Source organism: Nematostella vectensis, chromosome 1, assembly GCF_932526225.1.
Source record: "Nematostella vectensis chromosome 1, jaNemVect1.1, whole genome shotgun sequence".
Taxonomy (NCBI): domain Eukaryota; kingdom Metazoa; phylum Cnidaria; class Anthozoa; order Actiniaria; family Edwardsiidae; genus Nematostella; species Nematostella vectensis.
This window is the reverse complement of record NC_064034.1, coordinates 3212417-3236143: the sequence shown is the minus strand read 5'-3', so window position 1 is coordinate 3236143 and position 23727 is coordinate 3212417. Positions and strand designations below refer to the sequence as shown.

The following is a 23727-nucleotide window of genomic DNA, read 5'->3' as shown; positions in this document are numbered from 1 at the left end:
CCCCTCCCCCCAAAATGAATATACCCACCCCTCCTTCCAAGAAAATTCTCAAGCCTTGAGATTTTCGGAGGTCATTTGGCTAAAAAATAACAATATAAGCTTAAGGAAATCCACGAAAGAACAATGAGTCCGGCCCCTTTCTTGAAACTTTTGCTTCGGCCCCCCTTTTTTAAACTGAAAAGGTTGGTGAAAAGGTTGCAGTTTTAGGTCTCAGGACAAATTCGACCAGCATGTTCTGACACGTGTGTGTGTGTGTGTGTGCATACCTGTCAACTCTCCCGCATTAGGCGGGAGTCTCAAGATTTTGGGCCCCTTCTCCCGCTCTCCCGCGTTGAGCACCAAATCTCCCGCTTTTAAGCGATTGTTATCGCTTCTGAAAAATTATTCTATAGAAAATCGTCATTTTGCCTATTTTCTTTTAAAATATTTAAAACAATTATTCCCTTGCGCAGCGCAATTTATCTAACACCCTCGTGAGATCTATAAGTGGATTTGTTCGCGAAAGCTTTCTTTACGGCAAACGCCTGCGAGGTTATACCCACCCCTCCCCCCAAAAAATTCTCAAGCCTTGAGATTTTCGGAGGTTGACAGGTATGTGTGTGTCTTGTCATGTGTGTGACCGGTCACGTGGCTGGGCCGTAGAGGTGTGGACTTTCGTCTTTGTCTTTTCCCCCTGGCCATATTTACGGAAAAATATTCAAAATTCTTAGCTTTTTCTGAAATATGTGACAATAAAAAAGTCCAGTTCGACTTGTTTTACTTTTGTTGTCATTGTAGCTGCGCCCGCGATAAAACAGCGGCTGATATTTAATGATAGTAACACTAATGTTGTACTTTGAAGTTCGTTTAGCGCGGAAATTCAAACATGGCGTCTTTCGAAGATGTCGAAGTAGAAAAAGATTCCTCGCCTCTCCCCACCATCAACCAGAGGCTTGGACATCTAAGACCTTCCAAGGAGCTACTAGAGTATTACAGAAAGAAAATAGCCGAGTACGATGGCGAACACGAGCAAATGGTACACAAGTTGGAGCGATACAAGTGCACCTACGAGGAGCAGGTTGGCGGATCAAAGATTCCACTTGTTTACAATGTCTATTACTCACGTTAAAGGAAAAGACCTAAATTGCGGATCCTCCTACATTATTTTATTCAATCTGCAATAAAAGACAAGACGTAAAGCTTTTCTGTCGAAAAATACTTAATGGAAGTTTAGTGAGTTTGGATATTTTAAATTTATGTTTCCTGCACCATATTTCTTTACACACTTTTCTTCAACTGAGATAAATTCCTGAAAAATATCAGACGGAACGATTGCCGATAGTATAGATTTTGCGTATATTATTATTACTTGCTGGTAAATAGGTTACATTTTAAATGGTATCCATTGTCCTTTTTTTCTCGGTTTCAGCATAAGTCTCAATGGGAGCTACGACAGCGTGAGGAAGAGATCTCTGAGCTCCAGAAGGCACTCAGTGACATGCAAGTGTATCTATTCCAAGAGCGTGAGCATGTTCTCAGGCTTTATGCTGAAAATGACAGACTGAAGATCAGGGAGCTTGAGGATAGAAAGAAAATACAGCATTTGTTGAGTCTGTCAAAAGCAACAGAACCAGAGATAACCTACTTTCACAAGCAACCTCCTGCTAAAGCTGTCATCAAACAAAACAAGCTTGAGACTTGTTCAGAAACACTGAGTGGACGTGGTCCAGGGGGGCATAAAAGAGCAGGTGAGCCCAGTTGATATTATCATCACTACTAGCCTACAAGTCAGCCCAATTGATGATATTATCACTACTAGCCTACAAGTCAGCCCAATTGATGATATTATCATCACTAATAGCCTACAAGTCAGTACAGTTGATAATATTATCACCACTACTAGACTACAAGTCAGCCTCTCTCCACAGTTACTTGGTGATGCCTGTTTTCAGAGACTGTAGAAGGCCTGAACCCTAAAAGCAAGCATACCAAATAACCATTTAGTAGTCCCACATGGTTGCTACTATTCTGCCAATTATAGCTTGCATGCAGTGGCACCAAGTATTTTTTTTTTCTAGTGCATGAGCAAAGTTTATTGAATTGTATTATTTGATGGTTTGGTACATATACCTACATTTCAAAATGCTGTTATCATAGTCATATCCATCATATTGTTTTCTTTTTTGATGCCAAGTTTCTCTGTTAACTTTCCTAGGGACAAAAAGACCAGCTACTGAGCAGGAAATATCTGGCAATTTGCGTCCTGCCCCAAGAAGCCCGTCTCAGGATCGTCAGACTCTTCTTCTTCAAATAGAATCACTTCAGGCCCAGTTAGAGGAACAGACAAAAACGGCCAAAGAGCAGACAGATGCATTACTAGAGGACCGAAGAGTGCGCATGGAGGAACAGCATGCACAGAGAGAACGTGATGCAGATAAAATTAAAACCCTGCAGGATAAGCTACACAACACCCAGAGCTTACTCTATGAGAGTACTAAGGACTTTCTCGAACTAAAGTATGAATTGCGTGCCAAGGAAAGGCACTGGATGGTTGATAGGGATAGGCTCATTCAAGAGATTGAGCATCTGCGGGAAGAGCTTGATATTTCAGGTGTGAGTAGCATACTTGAAGTGTCTGGAGGAGAACCAATGGAACCAAGGCAAGCACAGATGCATGCTGTACACTCACTGAAAGATCAACTTGAACAGTCTCAAAAACTTGCTGAAATGTACCGAGAACAATGCATTGGGTTAGAAGAGGAGTTGTCAAGAATTAGGGAAAAGACTGATGTAAGCAAGGAGATATTTAAAGAAAGGAGTGAGAAAATGGGCAAGAGGTTGACGCTTATGAACCAGCGATATGAAGCACTGGAGAAGAGGAGAGCCTTGGAGGTGGAAGGCTTCAAAAATGACATAAAGCAGCTTAGAAATAAACTGAAGGACGTTGAAAAGCAGCTTTTTAAGGTGGGTTCAATAGACTAGCATGGCCCCACACACTGATATAGAAAGGTGTAAGAAACACTTAGATATAGCCTGGTATTAGCATTTGCTATAGGTAATGCAAACAGTTTTTGCCATTTCATAATTTTCCATTCTATTTAATTGAGGACCGCTATTGTTATAGAAATGAAAATCACAGTTTAAAGATGACTATTCTCAGTTTCTGCTTCTCATTTTAGGTTACTGTAAATATTGGAGACAACTACGATGAGGAAGTTTTGAGGAATGTACGACGGACAGCTGGGAGATCGAAGCATCTTGTTGGGGAACTGCATAACCTGAAGGCGAAGATTTACTCAATAGAAAATGATATTAGACATATGGCTTGAAGTTTTAACAAAGATGCCCCGAATAGCAAAAAAATGTTGCTGCATTCACAGTAAAAAGGCAAGTTTGATAGAGATTAGATAGAGACTGTAAGGCAGTTAAAGCCAAAATGTTAGACTTTGTGACTATAGTGAAATATTCAAAAGTGCTTGTGTTACAAAGATGTCTTTACTACTGATGCAGTGCAAGGTGTGATTTGCTGAGAGGGATATAACAGTCATAGAATATGTGAGATGGGGGCACTGTGATACATTGGTTTCTCAAGCATGCTAATGGTTTTCACAAGGTGAAAATGTGTGAGTCATGAGAATGAATACGATGGGGCCTAGAAGTCTATGAGAAATTGGACACAAGATTGCATACTTTGTAAACTGTACATAACAATGAACTGTACATTTATCTGTAAGGTATTTTTTACTGTACATAGTTCTAAACATATAAATATTTATTAGAAACTTTTATTGTTTAAAATGTTTTGAAGAAAAAAATGGATAAAAAAATTACTATTGATATAGTGGAATTCCTCACCTCTAAAAGCATGATACATTTCTTGCAATTTTAAACCATGGCATGGTTTTGTGGGTCTTGACTGTGTAACCATAAAAAAACGATCAAACTTTCAAACTCTTTACTTAGTATTTAATAAACAATTAAAAGGGAATTACATATTCTAGAAAGTGAACAATGAACAGGTATTACACAGTGGCAAATGGCATTCAATTTTACTTCGTAAAAGTAATTACCACATTCATACAGACTAGAATTTTTAATTCTTTATTAATGAGCATCCAGTTCACCCCATCCTGAAAAAAAATTCCCAAAAATAACATTATTATGTAAATAGGTCCATTATGGCGATATGACAATGAATCTATTGAGCCTCAGTTGTATGCAATTTTCCTAACTCTTAATTTTGTTGAAAACAACCTTGAATACTATTTCTACAAATTTATGGAATTAGACTTCTCCCTTTGTCCCTTGTTACTGTGAAAAGAATGAGAACTGTTGAGCATGGATTCTAGGGCACTACTCATCAATTTTTTTACAAACTTTAGTGCATGGCCCATGAGAAATGCTGCTAGAACCTTGTTGTCTTGTTTTGAACCCAAAGTGTAGTGCAATGTCAATTCTACAAAAAAAGTGTTTAAAATCAGGACATTCTTTATAGCAATTTTTTATACAACTGGGAAAGAAATCAGGGATATCTTTTGACCAGCTTATACGATTCCGTCAACTGTACACGTTGCCTCTGAGACTATTTTTACTAACTTGATAACTATCATCTATTCTTATGTTGGAGTACTGATTTTTCTTGATGCAGTGTTTGAGCTTTTCCTGATTGGTTCTGGACTGGGGTTGCCAAGTGGAGAGCCTGGTAGGTTTCCTTTGCTGTTCCGTGAACGCCACTTCTTGAACAGGCTTTTCTTGCGCATTGATGGCTCCAGGGTTGTATATTTCCTTGGGGAATCACTATTAATATCCTATGAATCAAATAAAAAACTATTTAAAGCTGGTCTTGAATGTTGGTTTGGTGGCCCTGTTTTAGTTTCCAAATTGACCCTACATACATACAGTAAACATCCGCATATAAGAACCTAGAGATTAAAAACCTAGCTTATATCTGGCATTTTAAGCACCCTTTTATAAGAACTTAATCAACCTGGTGGGGAAGAATATGTTCAATTAAAAAGATGACTCAAATGTCAAAATTTAAAGTCAAAATGAGAGAAAAGGTACATATCAAATTAACCCTACATCCTACATACATACAGTGAACATCCTCATAATTATAAGAACCTAGAGATTAAAAACCTAGCTTATATCTGGCATTTTAAACACCCTTTTATAAGAACCTAATCAACCTGGTGGGGAAGAATATGTCCAATTTAAAAGCTGACTCAAATGTCAAAATTTAAAGTCAAAACGAGAGAAAAGGTACATATCATATAAGTTTGGTGCATAGTATACTACAGTTGAATACATTGTGGTCATGTTTGTTCAGTATGTTATTGTTATAGTGACTGTCATTGCTCGATGTATGTAAAAAAAAAAAGCCCTTTTTGTCCAAAAAATATCAAGTCTTTATATGCAGGAGTTTACTGCATCAAACATTTTCTCAACCTTTCATTTGCAAGCACTGACGAATGAACTTCAATGAAGTATTGGGAGGTGTTAGAGATCAGATAGAGGAAATGTTAGATAAAGTGGTTAGCTTATATTATACTTACGTGCTGTTCTAAAGAGCCAGGACTTTTGGGTCTTTAGCTTTGGATCCTCTTTTGATGGTTTCTTAGCTGGCTTCTTTTTTGTGTTTGCAGGCTCTGGCTCAGCCTTAGGTTAAGGTTAGAGTTGGTTAGTCAATAAAATATTAATTAAGGGCTTTCTATTGTTCTTTTAACACATGACAACCCACCCCATCAACAAATGCACTGTCCAGCGATGAGGAACTGTTACACCTCTTGAAGCTTCCTCCTTCGGATGAGAAAGATGTATCTAAAAGATAAAAAGGACTATAGATTACATGGCAATCCAACAGACCCCCATCTAGGGGTGGCAATGGGTAACAAGAAATTTTGAAAGTCTCGCTAAAATTTCGCAAACTCTCAGAATCTTGGAATATTTTACACAAGTCTTGAAGTCTCTTTTTTTTTATTTTAGGGGTCTCAAAGTCTTGTGTTTTTTTTCTTACACTGTCTTGGGGTCTCAGATTTTTCTTTAACGTGATATGTTTTAAATTGTTACATGGCTGCGGGCTACTGTAGCAAGATTGTATGGTACTCAAACTCTGCTTATACCTCCCATAACCAGATAAAGGATTCTCTAACAAAAACAATTTAATAATCGAGTCTCATGATAGCAGTTTATCAAACTAAAAGCTCTGATTCTGGTATTTAACAAAAGTCTGATAGTCATTGTCCCCTTGCTCCTAAACCCTGGCCAAGCCCCTGCTATCAAGGGAGAAGCACGATGCACTTACCTGCATCGCTGATATTCAGCATGGAATTAGAGAGGTGTTTGCTGTTAACAAGGCTGTCCGTGCCGAGTGAGTTGGTGAAAGTTCCCTCCAGCAGACTTATGGCGTCTGGGTTGGGCTGCGATGTGCCCCGACTCTTCTTTGGGTGAGGTAGTGTCATGGTACCTGGGGTGCGTATGAATTTGCCACCAGCCATATACCTCTGCTTCTCAGTTGCTAGTAGATCCAGGAAAATAATTATGGGGAGAAAAGAAAAAAAAAGAAAATAACAAGAAACTTAGCAGTTCTTTGGCCAAGGACAGGCAAATTTCTCTTTCAAGCCGAAATGTTTGGAGAAATGTAGAAGAGCTACGAATCCCCTTATATCTCTCATACCCTTGGAACCTTTTGCAGATGCATTCTTATAAATAAAACCACCTCATTGTTGGTAGTTCCACTTGATACACTTGGATTTCACCTACCTATTCTATCATTTTCCATGGCATTTGTCTGAAATAGAAAAAAAAACATATATTATATGACATATGCTAAAAAGACACCACATATCAATGTCAGGATAATCACCTCTTCAATGCACTCCAGTAGTTCCTCAACAAACACTTTCCTCGTGCGCTCATCGGTGGCATTAAACGTTGCTACAACCTGAGAGAAAGAGAAAAAAGTAGTTGCAAATGTGCAGGACAATAAAAGCCTTAAAATTTTGAGTTGCCACCAAATATGCTTTCTTTGCTTTCATCGGTTTGGGCTAGGGAGGGGTCTTGACTTGAAACTAGGGCAGGGATTTTGGCACTCACTGAGGTCCATTACTAGTTGTCTGGAAATATGTGATACCTACCTGGCTTTGTAGCCTAGAATACAACTGGATGCCCCATGGATAGTCTGAGGAAAGAGAAGCAAAAAAGTCTTTATGTGATGACTATATACTGTATAAGGGTATATTGGTAATAGTGAAATAGACTTTAGGTGATTGTCGTTAAAAAAAATAACTTTTTCTATGTTTTTAAATTAGCTTGTGAAAGAAGGTATACGTCCAGAAAAGTGCATTAAAAAACACCCTACTAGTCGAGACACAATCATTAAAATATACAGATATTTTGTTAATGGATAAGAGGAAGGGACCTAACAGCTTTTATTATTTGTGAGTACTTACAATCATTAGTGAAAACAGATATTTTGACGCCAGATAGGAGGAAAGAGTGCTTGTAACTGTAGAAATGGTAGCCATCTCTCTGGCCAGGCCTGCCTCGTTCCTTCGTCACCTGAAACACACATAAAACACGAAGTTTGAATGGATATTGATACCAAACAGGCAGGACCAACATACTTGATAATACTTACCACTATCATATCATTGAAAACAAAAATGACTCTAGGGTGGGTCTTTTCTTTCTTGTTTGGATCCCGAATTTCAAACAAAGGTGTAAGCATTCTCAGGTACCTGTGCAGGGCTGCAAGGGTCTAGGGGGCAAACAATACATTATTGAGAGTTAGGACCAATAGTTATTGCATTTCGCTAAGGTGTGAAATAAAAAAACAATTAGCTCGTGTTGAGAAGGAGGGGTGACAAGACGACCATTTTGGCAGCTTAGAAAACTTACAGTCCATGGCATCTTCCCTACAATCTTCTTTTCCAGCTTTGCTGTCATAGTCACATGGTCTCTAGCTGGAGTAAATTCTTTCTGTTCATTCAATTAACAAAAAGGAACAACATCATATTAATACAAGGGAAAATAATTAACATAATGTTTAGAGGAGCCCCATATTTTAGAGAAAGTGGTAAGCTTTACGATAATGTTCCCATAGTCATGCTAGGATGCTTGTACTTTTTTTAGTTTGATAACTGAATGATTTGCCCTTCTATGCAAGTCCTAGGTGGAATTAGGCGGAAGAGAAGTGTGATTGCATTTTACTAACTCAATTAAAAGAACAAAGTTTTTATCAGTAAAACACATTTTGTTCTGTTTGCCTATAAGCTAGTCCAAACAATTCATACAGCTGGTAATGTGAGAACATTATTCAGATAAACATAAGTATAAAGGTTATATCTACTGATACTACTGTTTGTACTGTGGAATCTCAAAACATTTGTCTAATGGCCTGAATAGTGTTTTAAATTTAGAGAATTTAAAGATAGTATAATATTATATATCTTGTAAAGCTTGCTTTTTTACTTGATCTCACCTTGAACACTCTCCTGTAAATTCCTGCTAGACTCTCAGAGGGGAAATTACCACCATTATTTGTCCCTGTAATAGGTAATAATCTCCATGAATCAATTGTTACATGATCAAACAAGTGTCTAAAACATTCATCCTGAGGGGTTATCCAGTTTTTACCATGATTGTATTTTAAATTTTTGGCATTTGAAATCTTTACTTGTGATAGAATGGTGTATTTTTTAAGTATTTTTGTGAATTTAGCATTAAATTTACCCCAGGTTTGAAGTAAAGGTGAAGCAAATGGATGGTGTATCAGGAATGCATTTCTATTCAACTGACAATTATGTGCAATTGCATTGTTGTGAAATTGCCATTTGGGAAAGTGATAAGTATGTGTTAGTACAGACAACACCAACCTTCTAAATTCCTGATGAAATCTTCTTCTGTCATTCTCTTCTTGACATTAGGACTGTGTAAATCTGTATTTAACATCACAATTGCGAAAGCCAAGATGAGAACTTTATCCTGAGCTGAGGTGTCGTCAGTGGGATTACAGGAAATATACTGCTCTGCAAAGACCTTTGAAACCAAAAATGAAAAGAAAATTATTTAAGCATTAAGGAGAGGAGGGGGGGGTGTAATTTTCATTGAGACTTGAATGCTTTTTGGTACAAAATCCAGAGTCATTTTTACATGGCAAGTTGCTATCTTTGGTATTGTTCAGGGACCGCGGAGAGGGAGGGGCTGGTAGTGATATAGCACCTACCACTTTTTGACTTGGGTTGATTTTATTAAGGGCTCCAGATCTTTTTTTTAGGGCTCCAGATATATACTTGTTTGTCTTGGCCAAATGTTTAGCCTACCACTGTAGGCTACCACTGGTCTCTGGGGTCCCTGTTGTTAACATAAGTGAAATTTGTGGCTCTGTTGGATTCCCCCCATGCATTTAGTATCCTCCCGAGGATGTTATGCCACATGCAAATATTGCTAGCATTGACCAGCAGTGGAGGCATTATCTTGCAAAATGACAGCAGCATGGTGTTCTCCACATGGTGCATTTTCAACATACTTATTTTTTTTATATAAAAAAAACTTTGGAATTTTCTCCATATAATGGATCCTCTTAAAGTTGACATTCTTGGTTTATGGTACGCTTTGATTCTCACAAAGGACAAGTAGTTGGCCACTGAGTAGTATGTGCAGTATGCGCTCACCTCCATTAATCTTTCAATTTTCTGTGCCTCGCCCTGTTGAATAAATATTATTGTCAAAATTATTTTTGCCAATCAGGGAGTGAGCAATAATCCTGTTAAGTGGGAATCAGTATTGTCACACAGGAATTCTGAACTGTAAAAAGGAAGTGGTGTTTGGTGCAAATCAATGTTGTCTTACAGGAATTCTAAACTGTGCAAGGAATGTCCTAAGGGCAACGTCAATCTCCATCCCAGTGAAATCAAAGCTCTCAGCAAAACACCTGAAAAAGAACAATTTTTCATCATTTTATCTCTATCATACAGCACATAAAAATCAACAACAAGTGCCAAAAACCCCTTTGTGGTAAACACTAGCTTAGCTGGCATACTTTAGAACGGCCATGTTAAAATCATTCTGCAGGTTCCCCAGGTATTCCCCAAGTCGCTGCTTGCTGACTCCATGTTCTGACAGGAGAAACTTTGCCACAGCTTCTGGATTATCATCTATCACTTGGTGGGCAATCAGGTAAGTCACACCTTTCTCAGGCTTTCTGTGCAACAAGAGCATCAATACATAAAAAAGTGGACAGACAGTCGGTTGGAGAGATGGCCAAACAGGCAGATAAAAAAAAGACAAAGTATCCTTTTCCAGGTTTCTTATGCATGGGAACAGAGTTAGATAAAGAGACAGACAAATAGAGTCACAAGATAAAGAGACAGACATATAGAGTCACAGATGGATGGGTGGGTTGGGTCTGTGGATAGATGGACAGACAGATGTAGAGAGTTATAGTGCAACACTTTATAAATAAAGATTATTGTAATGCATTGGATTGCATTGCATTTTATTGCAAAAAGGAAAACAGGCAGAAAAAAATACCTATTAAATTGATTAATGCCAATCCTCATTTCAAGCTTCTGTGGTTTGAGATCTGCCGCTGGCACTGGATCAAACTCAGAACTGATACTGACAGCATCTTGGGCAATGGCCTTCTCTGAGGATAAACAAATCCCATCTGCACTGTCCAGGCTAACAGCATCCATTGGAGGGTGGTAATCCTCACCAGCTAGAAGGCAACCATCATAATTTAGAATATTTTATGGTATACCTATTTCATTACATTTTGGTGTACTCCATAATTATAAGATGGATAATGCATTTGGACTCATAATTAATATAATAATGGCTAGAATAAAAAGGCATCATTGCAATAATAATACAATTTTGATTTCACAGTCTGATTGAAGTGTACATTTTATTTTTACTATAATATTAGCTTGGCCTTAACAACAAATAACACATTTCTGTGATCGCATTAAAAAAATAAAAATATAAATTCTGTTAAAATATTTGCAATATCAACATGTCATAGTATCTCTCACCTGAATCATCAGACTCATCAAGGTGTCCTCTTCCTCTCTGCACATCACCATTCATGTGTGTATCAGAATCAAAACTTCCACTCGGACTATTAACAATACTTTCGTCAGCTTTCATTTCCACTTTCAAGTAATGTTCCGTCTCCTGGAATTTTTCACTACTTTTCTCATCATCTTCTTCAAATGGTATCCTTTCCTCTTGAACTAAAGCACCTTCAGCGACCAAGCCTACGGAACCAACACTATTTACAACAGAGTCAGATGAACTTTTTAACGTAGCTGGAGTGTCTGGAGCTTGTGATATATTGTCAATAATCAGCACAGACCGAACTCGATTGTCCTTATCAGTAACATGGGCAGTCTTTATTCTCAGAACTGGTGTTCTTTGCACCACAGTGTCATTCACTATTGGTGGATCGCTATGAGATTTAACCCATGCTCCTGTTTTGATGGGTGTCTCAGAGTATGTCCTCAATCTTCTAAATCGTTTATTCATACTATACTGCCTCCAGTAGCTCTGTATCACCTTCGCTGAATCATGGGCCTTTTCTTTACCCCCATATTTCCTCTCCAAGACCTGTATGGTCCTGTCCATCAAATCAGAGGACAACTCATACTTCTTGAATGACTGTGATCTTGAAACATCGCTTCCTCGTTTTAAGCTACCTTTGCCAGATTCTCTCCTTGAAAGAGTAGGTGTGGATTTAATAGATGCAAGTAAGGCATTCTGACCACCCTTTTCTGATGTGATAAGTATAGATGGAGAAGTTGGGGGTGTTTTGAAAGATGAACCATCTTTAGGTGGTGTACGTACGTGGTCATTACTGAAGATAGAAAAAGAAGGAGGTTTGGAATACACATTTGCATTACAAAATTACAATTCTGAATTCTAAAAACCAGGGTTTGCTGTTATTACATATAATGATGTTACCTTTCTAGAGGTGGGGTCTCGCCAACACAATTTAAAAGTTTTAAACCTGCCAATCATATTTTAAGAAAAAAAAATATACAATAAATTATTATAGACTCAAACACTTTATTATCTTTTTTTAATTTTGTGAGCATTTTCAGAAAATCATAAATATTAAATACTGAAGTTATTTAATTATGAAGAAAACACAATTACATAATATGATAAAAATATTTCTTGCATGGTTGACAAGAAACTAAAAAGCCCTATAGCTTTTGGGGAAAACTCCTGCTCCTACCCCTGACCCCAATTTCTATCATGATAAATATGGAAAAATTAACATGCACAATATAGGGAGTAACGAATGTGATTTTTTTTAGACAAAGCATTAGTCAAGACTTAAGACATTATTAACAATAACATAATTTCAAATTGTTTACTAACACTTCAGATGTATCAATAGAAGTCCTATTAACTACAGCATTGGTTGCCTGTTTATTTAGACTCTAAGTGGATTTCGAAAAGTGAAACCAACGGGAAACGGAAATTTCACTTAAAAAGAAATGTACTTTTATTGCACACTTCGAAAAAATATATATAAGTTAATTAAGCTTACTTATAAAGTAAGTTATATAAGTAATACTTATTCAATCAACCACCAACTGTGCAATAGCAACATACAATATCCAACTATTCTTTCGGCTGACAGTAGAGAATTTAATACCCTTTATTTCTAAGCTGGTGTTGACGTCTTCAAACACGTTGAAATGAACGGATAAATATTTCAAGCTCGCTGAGATAATGCATAAAGCGTTTATGATAAGAAACATTTTACACGATCTCTCGGACCGGCACCAATTATTTCATGCAATAAAAAAACATGCAACCGTAGAATCAAAGAAAATTGATTTATAGAAATAGTGCTTTAGCGAGTAATCGCAACTAATAAACATACTTTTTATTGGCCATTTGCGATGAGAAATCTTTGGGAATATTTGAGCACGTCTCACTCGTTAAAATCGAAAAAGGTGACCTCTTCAGTCTCGACTGTGCACAACCTTATTATCTCAGACACTTCTTGCTGCTTGTTCCTCTCAAACAAAATTTACCTTTTCTCGTCATCATCTGAAACCACAGATGAAGTCTCCCCCTTCAGTTTAGCCAACTCCTGTTTCAGTTTTCTCCTCTCTTCCTCCAAACTTGCAACAGCCGAATTCAACGATTTAATCTCAGAATTCTTTGCCCGTATTATTTGGTCTTGCTTGAGAATACATATCTTGAGGTTCTCTATAAGTCCCAGTGCTTCTCTAGTGGCGTCTTGAGACGCCATAGTAATTGAATTCAATTTAAGCTCAACTTGGCGTGTTCTCGAGAGCTCGTTTGCCCGCCATCTTGTTTACTTCCTATACCCTTGTGGATGGGGTGCATGGTCATGTGATCTGTATATAGCCAATCACAGTGCAAAGCTGTGATTTATTTGCACGCGAGACGACTAGACTTGACAAATCTGATAATGGTTATCTTGAGCCAAATTTGGTAAGTACATACACCAGCCCCCACCTTTCAATATTCCTGACACTGATTCAGACAGATTGCTTTTTCACTGATACACTTTCTAGCTAAACTTGTAGTCTTGCTAGAGTTCCTTGACTCAGATTTGATCGAATTGTAGAGGGAAAAAAAAAGGTTGAATCAATTTTTTTAAAAAATGTCTCACTCAAAAAATTGTTCACTATTAGCAATTTTTGCGGACCCACCAAACACTTATTTGGCTATGCAAGCTAAGAGGTCATCGGTATTTTTAATCTGTAGCCTTGCCCAGGATCAGATCAATTTCATGAACTGGCACGTTAACTCAGGCCCGTACCCCCAGCCCCCCCCCCCCCCCCCCCCCCACACACACACACACGGCACGTTAACTCAGGCCCGTACCCCCAGCCCCCCCCACCCCCCCCCCCACACACACACACACACACGGCACGTTAACTCAGGCCCGTACCCCCAGCCCCCCCCCCCCCCCCCACACACACACGGCACGTTAACTCAGGCCCGTACCCCCAGCCCCCCCCCCCCCCCCACACACACGGCACGTTAACTCAGGCCCGTACCCCCAGCCCCCCCCCCCCACACACACACACACGGCACGTTAACTTAGGCCCGTATCCCCAGACCCCCCCCCCCCCACACACACACACACACGGCACGTTAACTCAGGCCCGTACCCCCAGCACCCCCCCCCACACACACACACACACACGGCACGTTAACTTAGGCCCGTATCCCCAGACCCCCCCCCCCCCCCCACACACACACACACACGGCACGTTAACTTAGGCCCGTATCCCCAGACCCCCCCCCCCCCCCCCCCCCCCCCACACACACACACAGACACACACACAACGGCCACTTTCGGTTCACAATAGACGTGCTATTTGTAGACAAAACTATAAAGCATAAGCTAGATCACTCTGGTATGTCATTAACCCATAAGTCGGACTTTATTTGTAGCCAACCGACAATTAACGTCCCGTGGAGATACTGCAAAGCCATAAAAAATCCCTTTTTTTTTAAGATTTTAATCAGAAAACCGACTCCCTTCACCCCCTCACACACACACACACACACCTCCCCCAGAAAAATTAGGTCCACTTTTTCGGATTTCGCACCCCCCCTCCCCCCCCAAGAAAAATCCTGGGTTGGGGCCGGGGGTGAGCCTCAAACACAACAGACGTAGCTGATAAAATTTTAATTATTACGTTTTTATATTCATAGTCATATGTTAACTCTCATATTTGACAGTGTGAAAATAAAGACTATCTATCTTACACTAATACCAGAAAGAAGAGCAAAAGAAAAGTAAAAAAAAAGAGAATTTGTGTGCAATTTGACACGCCCTACCATGCCCCCCCCCCCTTTCTGGTCCGACAAAGCTATTGCGTCTTAGTTGATACGTCTTAGTATGTTCTTGAGAAATCTCTTTGCCCCAAATTCCCCGGCCCCCAGAGAGTACTACAAAAGCTAGCGAATCAGGATGCCAGAAACTGTTTTGATTGGCATTGCCAAAATAAGCAAATGAATAACGAAATATAATAAATTTCCGTTTTATTATTGTAATATATTTTATACCATATTATTGCCTGGCCTGGGTACGACCACCATGATTCGCAAAAATCTTTGTTTAAAATAATAGACTCTCTGTCAGCGCCTTTAAGTATGATCTCTATAACTAAGTACGTATTTAGATTTAAGCATGACATAGTTCCACAGGGCCGTAGCAATATTTAATTATAAGGAAATGGCCAGAAGAGGGGCGTGGCCGGGCCCCCAATATTTTTCTAACGATTTCTGTATCATGTCCCCCGATATTTCGGATGCAGAGGTACGCCACCAGAAGAACAGAACAGAAAAAGGTAAACCATCAGAAAACAGAGACATCAGAGAAGTTATATATCGGAAGACTAGCATGAATAATAGACGTAGTGCGTAGCACGTACAAGGTGGAAAGGAATAAAACTTTAAAAGAAAAAGTCGACAACAACGCAGAGTTGTTGTTTTTAATTATATTTCAGCAGGCCAATTGAGCTGAAGTGGCATACTTTGTACATATACTAGTTGTTACATGCCACTGTAACTCATTATAACCTGAAGAAGACAAGTATTGGCCTGCCAAAATATCGTTTAAAAAAAACATTTCTGCGTTATTGTCGTTGTTGCTTTCTTTCAAAGGTTTTATTTAATAGTCAGCTGTCGACGCAGACCACAAGGTCCGACGCACAAGCAGATAGAGGCTGTCCGGTGGTTTCTTTCTACGTTTTGGTAAAAGGAAGAAAGGACTTAATATTTACTTTACTCTTAGCGCCTGCTATGCAGAATAAACTTGTTATTAGGTCTCTGACCATCAAAACAAACACTTATTCTATTCACCTATAAGCTATGTGGATATGATGGTCGTCTCTATCTCTATACACTCTTTTTTTATATAAGAACGTCTAATTTTCCGTTGAAGCTGAGCCTGAACGACGTTCTTAAATTTTAGTGTGAATAAGAATATAATGCCCAACGAATTATTAGGAAGAGAATTACACTAATGATCTATAGCAATAATAAGGTTGTTATTATGAGCACAAATTGATTCTGCATTTTAGAACGCATCAAGACTAAAATAAATAATTTCTGGTATCTGATCCTCGGCATGTTCTTAGCATGTTCTTAAAATTTGTTGAAATCTCAGGCTTGACGTTCTTATAATAAAACGTTCTTGTAAAAAAAGGGTGTAAGAGTGTAACAAATGATAGTGGGCCCTAATGTACAAGGTTGTTGTCATGTTCTGTACATTGGGTTTGGTTGATAATTTTTCGACTTGCCTTAGTTGCAAAGAATATGTCCTTATAATAATGGTATATAGTGAGGGCTGGTTGTTCTCTGTTGAATTTTTGAATAACATTTTACAGTAGAGTGAATCATGCACCCGTCTGTAATAAAAAGATCCCTTCATTTTTCCTCTTGCATATCGCATAACTCATTTCCCTTCTATTTAGTCCAAGTCCAAATCGCTATCTTCATCTTGATCTGTTGCGATCATTTTTCTTGCTTGAAGAGAAGATTGTTCTTCTTCGTCGGATATAATGCCATTCCTGCAAAGAAAAATAATTTAACATTTGACAAACATTATTTGAATAACTTTAATATCAGAATAAATGGGTCTCATTTTAAAAGTTTTCTAGTGGTTATTCACTCTTTTGGAGAAACAGGAGTTTTTACTTTTTTCAGTCGTCTGGCAGCTGTTTATAAAAGGTTGAAGGTAAACATCCTGATTGAAATGCAGAAATGCATTATCTGTAAAAAGGTCATTAACTTCAAAATGGCCCATTACAAAAGTGATGTGTAATTGAGGGAACTTCTAAGATTTTGGTACGAAGATGTTTACTGTTCAACAACAGAAATAAACCTAAAACATATTTTATTAGGCCTGTTGTGTCTCCACCTCAAAAACTAAATACTTTTCGAAACAAGGCGAGAGGTAGTCAAAGAGCTTTTCAGTTCCATAACTTTGAAAGCCTGAATCATAAAACCCTCCATGCCTTAAAGGACAGAGAGGGTAGGACTTAAACAGAAAGATAAGTACCTATACAAGAAGCACCCCCTACCAAGTCATTCCCCCTCCCCCCACCCCCCACGGTCGTGATGATACTATTGAGTCATGTTAGAGCCAGATCCAACTTACTCTATCAAAAAACTCTCCACATCTGAGGCAAAGAAGTCATCTCCTAATATGCTTCTTAGTTGCACAAAGTTCCCGATCATATGAGTGGCCTTGTAGGCGAGAAGTGCCGGTAAACCATTCTTCCTCTGAAAGCAAAATGCGTAAACACAAGATAATAAACACAACATAATAATTCTAAATTCTGAATCACAGCAAGGCAAGAGTTTACTGTAATCCTGAGACCCCCTAGCTCAGGCATGTTAATCATTAGCAAATGGCACTAAAAACTATAAATGACATGTTAACTTACAAAGGTTTTGCTGATGCCTGTCTTGTCAGCTTCTACACGGCAGAATTTGACCTACAACAAAATCAATCAATATTGTGGTTTAGAATAACAAAATACAGAAGAACTTGACATTTATTTGCATGTCACAGTTTTTGTGTATAGTGTGATTCCAATTACTTTTTTTATTCTTATCACCCCATTAAACCTTCTGTCTATAGATCTGCAGACATTTACCATTGGGAACTGCTGTGCTAGAATATTTAAGCATTCATTCATGCAAACGCAGCTTGAAGTCTGGTAAGATAAGAAGCACACATTAGAATAAATAAAATCTAACACTTTTGGTGTTAGTGGGGGCAAATGGGGTCTAACGCCACTCTCTTTTGAAGGGTAAAATATGACATAAGATTCTACAAAGGTTCTAGCTGTCTTAGTTTTAAATGCTGACCATATTTGAATTTTACTATACAAGATCATTGAGTGACTCAATGAATATTGAGATATATTTCTAAATTTGCAATGAATACCGTGACACAGCTACTGTACTGTTACCATGATCACAGTTTTTACTGACAAAAAATAGTGTGATTTGGAAAGATTTTCTCACCTGATCATACAGATGGATAACTATTACCACATGAAGAGGCTCCTTATCTATAGCCGCAAGAAATTCATCTTGGCTTGTTATGTCAATCACTTTTCCAAATCTATGCCTGTAAATGTAATCGGAGCCTTTAACAGGTTATGAAAAAATTCTCAGAACTCTTTATTACAGTGAGAAAAGATATGATTGAAGAGTTTATAGCATAGCTGATTAGACCAGGTAGGGAGAGGGGTACTTCTAGTGAGGTCAGGGGGTGGGAAGACAGTAGTACTCTTGGTGAGGTCAGGGGGTGGGAGTGAGCACTTCTAGTGAGGTCAGGGGGTGGGAGTGAGCACTTCTAGTGAGGTCAGGGGGTGGGAGGGAGCACTTCTAGTGAGGTCAGGGGGTGGGAAGACAGTAGTACTCTTGGTGAGGTCAGGGGGTGGGAAGACAGTAGTACTATTGGTGAGGTCAGTGGGTGGGAGGGAGCATTTCTAGAGGGGTCATGGGGTAGGAAGACTGTAGTATTCTTGGTGATGTCAGGGGGTGGGAGGGAGCACTTCTAGTGAGGTCAGGGGGTGGGAAGACAGTAGTACTCTTGGTGAGGTCAGGGGGTGGGAGGGAGCACTTCTAGTGAGGTCAGCAGGTGGGAAGACAGTAGTACTCTTGGTGAGGTCAGGGAGTGGGAGGGAGCACTTCTAGTGAGGTCAGGGGGTGGGAAGACAGTAGTACTCTTGGTGAGGTCAGGGGGTGGGAGGGAGCACTTCTAGTGAGGTCAGCAGGTGGGAAGACAGTAGTACTCTTGGTGAGGTCAGGGAGTGGGAAGACAGTAGTACTCTTGGTGAGGTCAGGGGGTGGGAAGACAGTAGTACTCTTGATGAGGTCAGGGGGTGGGAGGGGGCACTTCTATTGAGGTCAGGGGGTGGGAGTGAGCACTTCTAGTGAGGTCAGGGGGTGGGAGGGAGCACTTCTAGTGAGGTCAGGGGGTAGGAAGACAGTAGTACTCTTGGTGAGGTCAGGGGGTGGGAGAGAGCACTTCTAGTGAGGTCAGGGGGTGGGAAGACAGTAGTACTCTTGGTGAGGTCAGGGGGTGGGAGGGAGCACTTCTAGTGAGGTCAGGGGGTGGGAAGACAGTAGTACTCTTGGTGAGGTCAGGGGGTGGGAAGACAGTAGTACTCTTGGTGGGGTCAGGGGGTGGGAAGACAGTAGTATTCTTGGTGAGGTCAGGGGGTGGGAAGACAGTAGTATTCTTGGTGAGGTCAGGGGGTGGGAAGACAGTAGTATTCTTGGTGAGGTAAGGGGGTGGGAAGACAGTAGTATTCTTGGTGAGGTCAGGGGGTGGGAAGACAGTAGTACTCTTGGTGAGGTCATTGGGGTGGGAAGACAGTAGTATTCTTGGTCAGGTCAGGGGGTGGGAGTGAGCACTTCTAGTAAGATCAAGAAAAAAAGGGGTGGAGTTGGGGGTACAAGGTGAAAAGCCTTCTGTTTCTTTGTTCAGCAAAAGAGGTAAGGCTTGTTGTTCATAGCTACCTTTGCATAGCTATTTTCTGCTGCTGTTCATCTTTCATTTGTAGCAGTCGTTTCAAATGGTATTGCTTCAAAAACTCATCCTCCTCAATTTCTAGTTCCTTCATCAGCTGCTTCTCCTGTTCATCCTCCAGCTTGAAAATAACAAACAGTAACTTGATTTGATACAAAAAGGATTTAGAAAGATCAAAATTTTACTTGAAGGATAATCTTGTCACTAGTTTTTTTTTATACAATGTTAAGTGACTTGGAAGTTGGTAAGGGTAGGTTTATCAAATACACTGGTAGGGGGAGGGGGAAGGGAAAATATTGGGGGGTCTGTGACTACTGTGACCACGTTTGCAAAAAGTCAAATCGTAGGCTATACGCCCTGCGCTTACTTAAAAAGTGCGGCGTTAAAGAACTGGACTTAGTCACTGTTTATTGCTCTCTAATCAGTCATAGAGTACGGTGCCGCAGTGTACGCTGGCCTGTCTGCGTTTCTTTCAGATGGTCTAGAGCGTATCCAGAAACGAGCACTTAGAATAATCTTCCCATCCAATAATTACAATGATGCCCTGGAGAAAGCCGGTCTTGTCTCGCTTAAAAATAGACGATATTTGCTTTGTCAACAATTCATGAGTTCCCTGTGTAAGGAAAACCCTTTAAATAGCCTAGCCTAGTACAATCTAAGAAGACCTGCTCCCATGGAACCGAAAATATGCAACACTAATCGCTTGTCAAATTTTGTTACGTAATGTTGTAATCGCTTAGCTTGTGTGTGCTAATTACCTGTAATTCAGTTTCAAACTGTGAGGGGTATTTAATAAACAAATCTATCTATCTATCTCCAGAAATTTTGAAACCATAAAAATAGGAAGCTCCAAAACAAATGTTCCCTCTAAGGGGGAGCTTTGAAGTTTTTTATAAATCCTGGGGCATTTTAAAAGGGAGGGGGCACTGCAGGGGGGCTTTATAATGGACACTCCCTAATGATAATAAACGATAAAAATGGATTTTTATATTGCCTATTATTATTTGTTCTGTAAGCACTCAGTTGGAATATAAATGTTAGAGGTGATAGGATGCAAGGAATGTGGACTGACTATTCATAATTGAAGCCATGGTCAAATTGCAGGGGGTGTTATCTAGACTGCTACATGAATAAGATAGTGTTAAAGAGTGATGCATCTTTTATGTGACCACACAGTTTACATGGATGTTAGTATGTCCCTTAGGTTATGCTGTTACTATATGCGTCCAAGTACAGACAATTTAAAATGTACTCCACCTTATAACAGTGGTTCTGTAATGTCTTGCAATTACCGGTTGGTCAATGATTTAAAAGATGGCATTACTATTTAACATCATGTTGGCTATCTGAGCCACAAGGGATACACAGTTGCACTTGTTGCTAGAGAAGCAAAAAAGGACAGACATTTATCGCAGTCTTATGTACTTACACTAGTTTGGCAGCTTAGAGAGAATTTCTTTGCTAAAGCCTTGAGTTCCTCCTCCTGTTCTTTTTTATGCTCTGTCTCCAGTTGCTTGTATCGCCTAAAGTCTTGGATCACACCTTTGGGCCCTGTCTTTGAACAAGATCAGAGAACCCTGAGAGGTTTACATGGCAATAGTCACCATTCCATGTATACAGATCAAGGGAGGGGAAAGGAGGTGGCTACCCCATTTTCATGAAAATCTGGTACACTTTTTCAATACCAACCGCAATTTTTTAGTTTGTCTACCCCCTTTAAAATTCATTCTATTCACTCAACAAAGTGGGATGGGTAAAATATGATAGAAATGCTGCCCCTTCTGCATACTTATGTATTTCTTCCTTTAGGGCACATATATTGGTGCAGTTCTGCTCACAAAATGGTAAAAAATAAATAAAAATAAACAATGGAAGGGTTCTTATACTTGTATACTTGAAAATGACAGGTGACAGCCGCTAAGTGGAAATAAGTTTAAATGCAGTTGGGAAAAAGTCAATTTCTTTACCAGTGAGCAGTTTACGAATTGACTTTTGTAAACATTCACATAATAAGAAAGACTGCCTTTTTAACAATAAGAAATTGTCAGGAAATGAAAGAAAATGTTTTGACATCGACAATAACGTAAACAAAGAGATACGGTATAATCGATGAATTGGTTCAGACCTCACGAAAAAATCCTCGGTGCACTTTGGCAAATATTCTAGTAACCTCTCATCGTACAGTTCACATATTTTTTCAGTAGTGATTAGAGTCCTACACGAATTAACTTTTTACCTTTGGAGTCTGTAATCGCATATTTGGCGGCAGCGACCCCGCATTGTCAACACTAGCAGCAGCCGGTTCTTCCTCCTCGCCTTCACTCTCTGAGCTGGAAACATAGTTTTGCCTCTTCTCGCCCAACAGTCGATCATCAAGGGTAGTCATAATACAAGGCTACCCACAGTTTTCTCAAATCGAGAAATTATAATTGAATTTTTACCTGATAATTCAGCATTAACGGTGGATAGAAACCCACTACTACCTCCTACTTCATGTAAGGATCTTTAATAAGGGTCTCATAGTCATGAGCCATCTTCTACTATAAGTTACATTCATGAACCGTGTTACCTGTCCTATCCCTTTTCTTCCTTCTAGAATCTTTTGCGCTACAACTGTATGTTCAAGGGCGGTGAAATGGCTTCAAAAGTAGGAGGCCGAAGTGGCAGGGGGGAAGGGTTACAATACAAAACAATACAATTTACTTATTTTTTCTTATTTTCGGTACCTTTTACAATAGGTGTGCTCCGAAAAAAAAAATTATGTAAAGAGAGAGTTTCAATACAGTACAATTTATTATCTTTTAAAAAAAGTATAAATGTATATAGGTGTGGTCCGAAAAAAATAAATGTTAGAGAGATGTCATTTTCCTGAGGTATCATTATTTCGAAGCATGTCTTTTTTTCCCTTATGCACAAAATGTATTTTGCCGTTCACTTATTATAAATAGAAAGACCCTTGTGTTCGTTATTTCACTAATATCTCTATTGTTTTTTTTTTTCAAAATAGTATAATGTGTTTCTCTTAGGCTAAGTCTCAAACGTCGTATTATCCATGAGCCTACGACGTTTGAACTTAGCCTTACCGAATTATATACTTATATACATATGCTCATCATTTTTCTATTGTGTAGTTCCAGAAAATATCCATCCCCCCCCCCCCCCCCCCATTCAGGGATTGGAAATTCCGGGGGTTCAAACGGCTCGTGTACTTTCTCTCATCCGGGTGTTTCAATGGCCAAATTGTAGTTGCTAAGCCTCAATTTTGTGAGGGCAACCCTATGTTGAACATAAGAAACATTGTTACTTTAGAGAAATTTTAATTATTACCTTATTTGTAATCATCCTAGATAAAAACAAAATACTATACATTGCATTCCAATCCAAAAAATAGAAAGAAAGACTCTAAAGTAATATATATATATGTTTATTTCTACACCATTGCAGCTATCATGGCTGAATTACAAGTGAGAGGTCGTCACACAGAAACTAACAATAGCGCACAGTCACAAAATCTCTAAACCTACAAGTTTTAGCTTGCGGTCCTATTATTTTCTCATTTCCTGATCTCAAATTATATCCATGTTGGACAGTTGTCAAGTGTTATTAACCACAGATTTTAAGGGTTCAACAGTTTTAGCTCTTGCCATAAATTTCCGACATGCTTCATCCCTTCTCTCAGACAAAAATTGGAGAGACGTTGAGGCAAGGGCACTACTATAGCTCGTATATTCGTGCCTTAGAATGATTTTTAAAGCTCTTTTCTGTATAGACTCCAGGTGCTCAGATAGGTATTCCGGTAGAGCAGCCCACACCGGCGAGGCATACTCGAGTACAGACCTTATGAGCGCGCAATAAATAGTACACAAATCATGTACTGATAAGCCAGCCTTTTTGAGAAGTGGCTCCAACTCACTTCGATGGATTCCTTTAGTAGCCCGCTTCAATAGTTTGGTTTGCTAATAGAAGCTGAGACATTGTCCAAAGTGTTTTCTGCTGTTTTTGTGAAACATTGATGCACTATACAAAACAAACAATGAAATAAATGCTTAACAAATGCTTTGTGAGTGTGAAAACATCCGAACCTGTTTTTAGATCAGCTTTACTTTTTTTGTTTCTGAGCACAAAAAATATGCACGTGCGCGACTGAGCACAGGAGAACGGGTAAAGGCGCAACACGAAAGATGTCATTT

General features: G+C 39.2%; 3 protein-coding genes across 4 annotated transcripts; 1 reads left to right on the top strand and 2 right to left on the bottom strand.

The window, feature by feature from the left end:
* The first annotated feature begins 804 nt into the window (after positions 1–804).
* LOC5506264 (coiled-coil domain-containing protein 77) lies at positions 805–3783 on the top strand. The gene is made up of 4 exons (XM_032374608.2): positions 805–1057; positions 1409–1727; positions 2195–2943; positions 3159–3783. Exons 1-4 carry the CDS (start codon positions 866–868, stop codon positions 3306–3308), a joined length of 1410 nt encoding a protein of 469 aa, XP_032230499.2. The 5' UTR covers positions 805–865; the 3' UTR covers positions 3309–3783.
* Positions 3784–3928: 145 nt separating this feature from the next.
* On the bottom strand, positions 3929–13352 carry LOC5506257 (IQ motif and SEC7 domain-containing protein 1). Of its 2 annotated transcripts, XM_048728381.1 has the most exons (18): positions 13032–13352; positions 11016–11836; positions 10513–10699; positions 10022–10183; positions 9832–9913; positions 9654–9686; positions 8856–9018; positions 8462–8526; positions 7879–7959; positions 7619–7738; positions 7431–7539; positions 7116–7159; positions 6845–6922; positions 6742–6769; positions 6284–6496; positions 5720–5799; positions 5535–5637; positions 4619–4787 (listed from the first exon to the last, which is right to left on the bottom strand). In XM_048728381.1, the coding sequence occupies exons 1-18, from the start codon at positions 13250–13252 to the stop codon at positions 4780–4782; spliced, it is 2598 nt and encodes an 865-aa protein (XP_048584338.1). In that variant the 5' UTR covers positions 13253–13352; the 3' UTR covers positions 4619–4779. The 2 variants fall into 2 exon arrangements, with proteins under 2 accessions (XP_048584337.1, XP_048584338.1); XM_048728380.1 differs by lacking the exon at positions 5535–5637 and having other exon boundaries at positions 3929–4787.
* Positions 13353–15007: 1655 nt separating this feature from the next.
* LOC116614039 (phosducin-like protein) lies at positions 15008–22044 on the bottom strand. Its single transcript, XM_048730659.1, has 8 exons — positions 21774–22044; positions 20967–21092; positions 19528–19658; positions 18022–18127; positions 17649–17708; positions 17436–17486; positions 17147–17271; positions 15008–16556 (listed from the first exon to the last, which is right to left on the bottom strand). Exons 1-8 carry the CDS (start codon positions 21921–21923, stop codon positions 16457–16459), a joined length of 849 nt encoding a protein of 282 aa, XP_048586616.1. The 5' UTR covers positions 21924–22044; the 3' UTR covers positions 15008–16456.
* Between the last annotated feature and the right edge of the window lie 1683 nt (positions 22045–23727).

Bases quoted from the DNA above. Each gene is read 5' to 3' on its own strand.
- LOC5506264 (XM_032374608.2), top strand. From the start codon at position 866: ATGGCGTCTTTCGAAGATGTCGAAGTAGAAAAAGATTCCTCGCCTCTC. The intron at 1,728-2,194 runs GTGAGCCCAGTT...TAACTTTCCTAG, and splicing joins AGGGGGGCATAAAAGAGCAG to GGACAAAAAGACCAGCTACT. The intron at 2,944-3,158 runs GTGGGTTCAATA...TTCTCATTTTAG, and splicing joins TTGAAAAGCAGCTTTTTAAG to GTTACTGTAAATATTGGAGA.
- LOC5506257 (XM_048728380.1), bottom strand. From the start codon at position 13,252: ATGGCGTCTCAAGACGCCACTAGAGAAGCACTGGGACTTATAGAGAAC. The intron at 7,960-8,461 runs GTGAGATCAAGT...TTGAATGAACAG, and splicing joins TTTACAGGAGAGTGTTCAAG to AAAGAATTTACTCCAGCTAG. The intron at 5,800-6,283 runs GTAAGTGCATCG...TTTATCTTTTAG, and splicing joins GCTGAATATCAGCGATGCAG to ATACATCTTTCTCATCCGAA.
- LOC116614039 (XM_048730659.1), bottom strand. From the start codon at position 21,923: ATGACTACCCTTGATGATCGACTGTTGGGCGAGAAGAGGCAAAACTAT. The intron at 17,709-18,021 runs GTGAGAAAATCT...TTATCTTACCAG, and splicing joins TTATCCATCTGTATGATCAG to ACTTCAAGCTGCGTTTGCAT. The intron at 17,272-17,435 runs GTAAGTTAACAT...TTTTGCTTTCAG, and splicing joins CAGGCATCAGCAAAACCTTT to AGGAAGAATGGTTTACCGGC.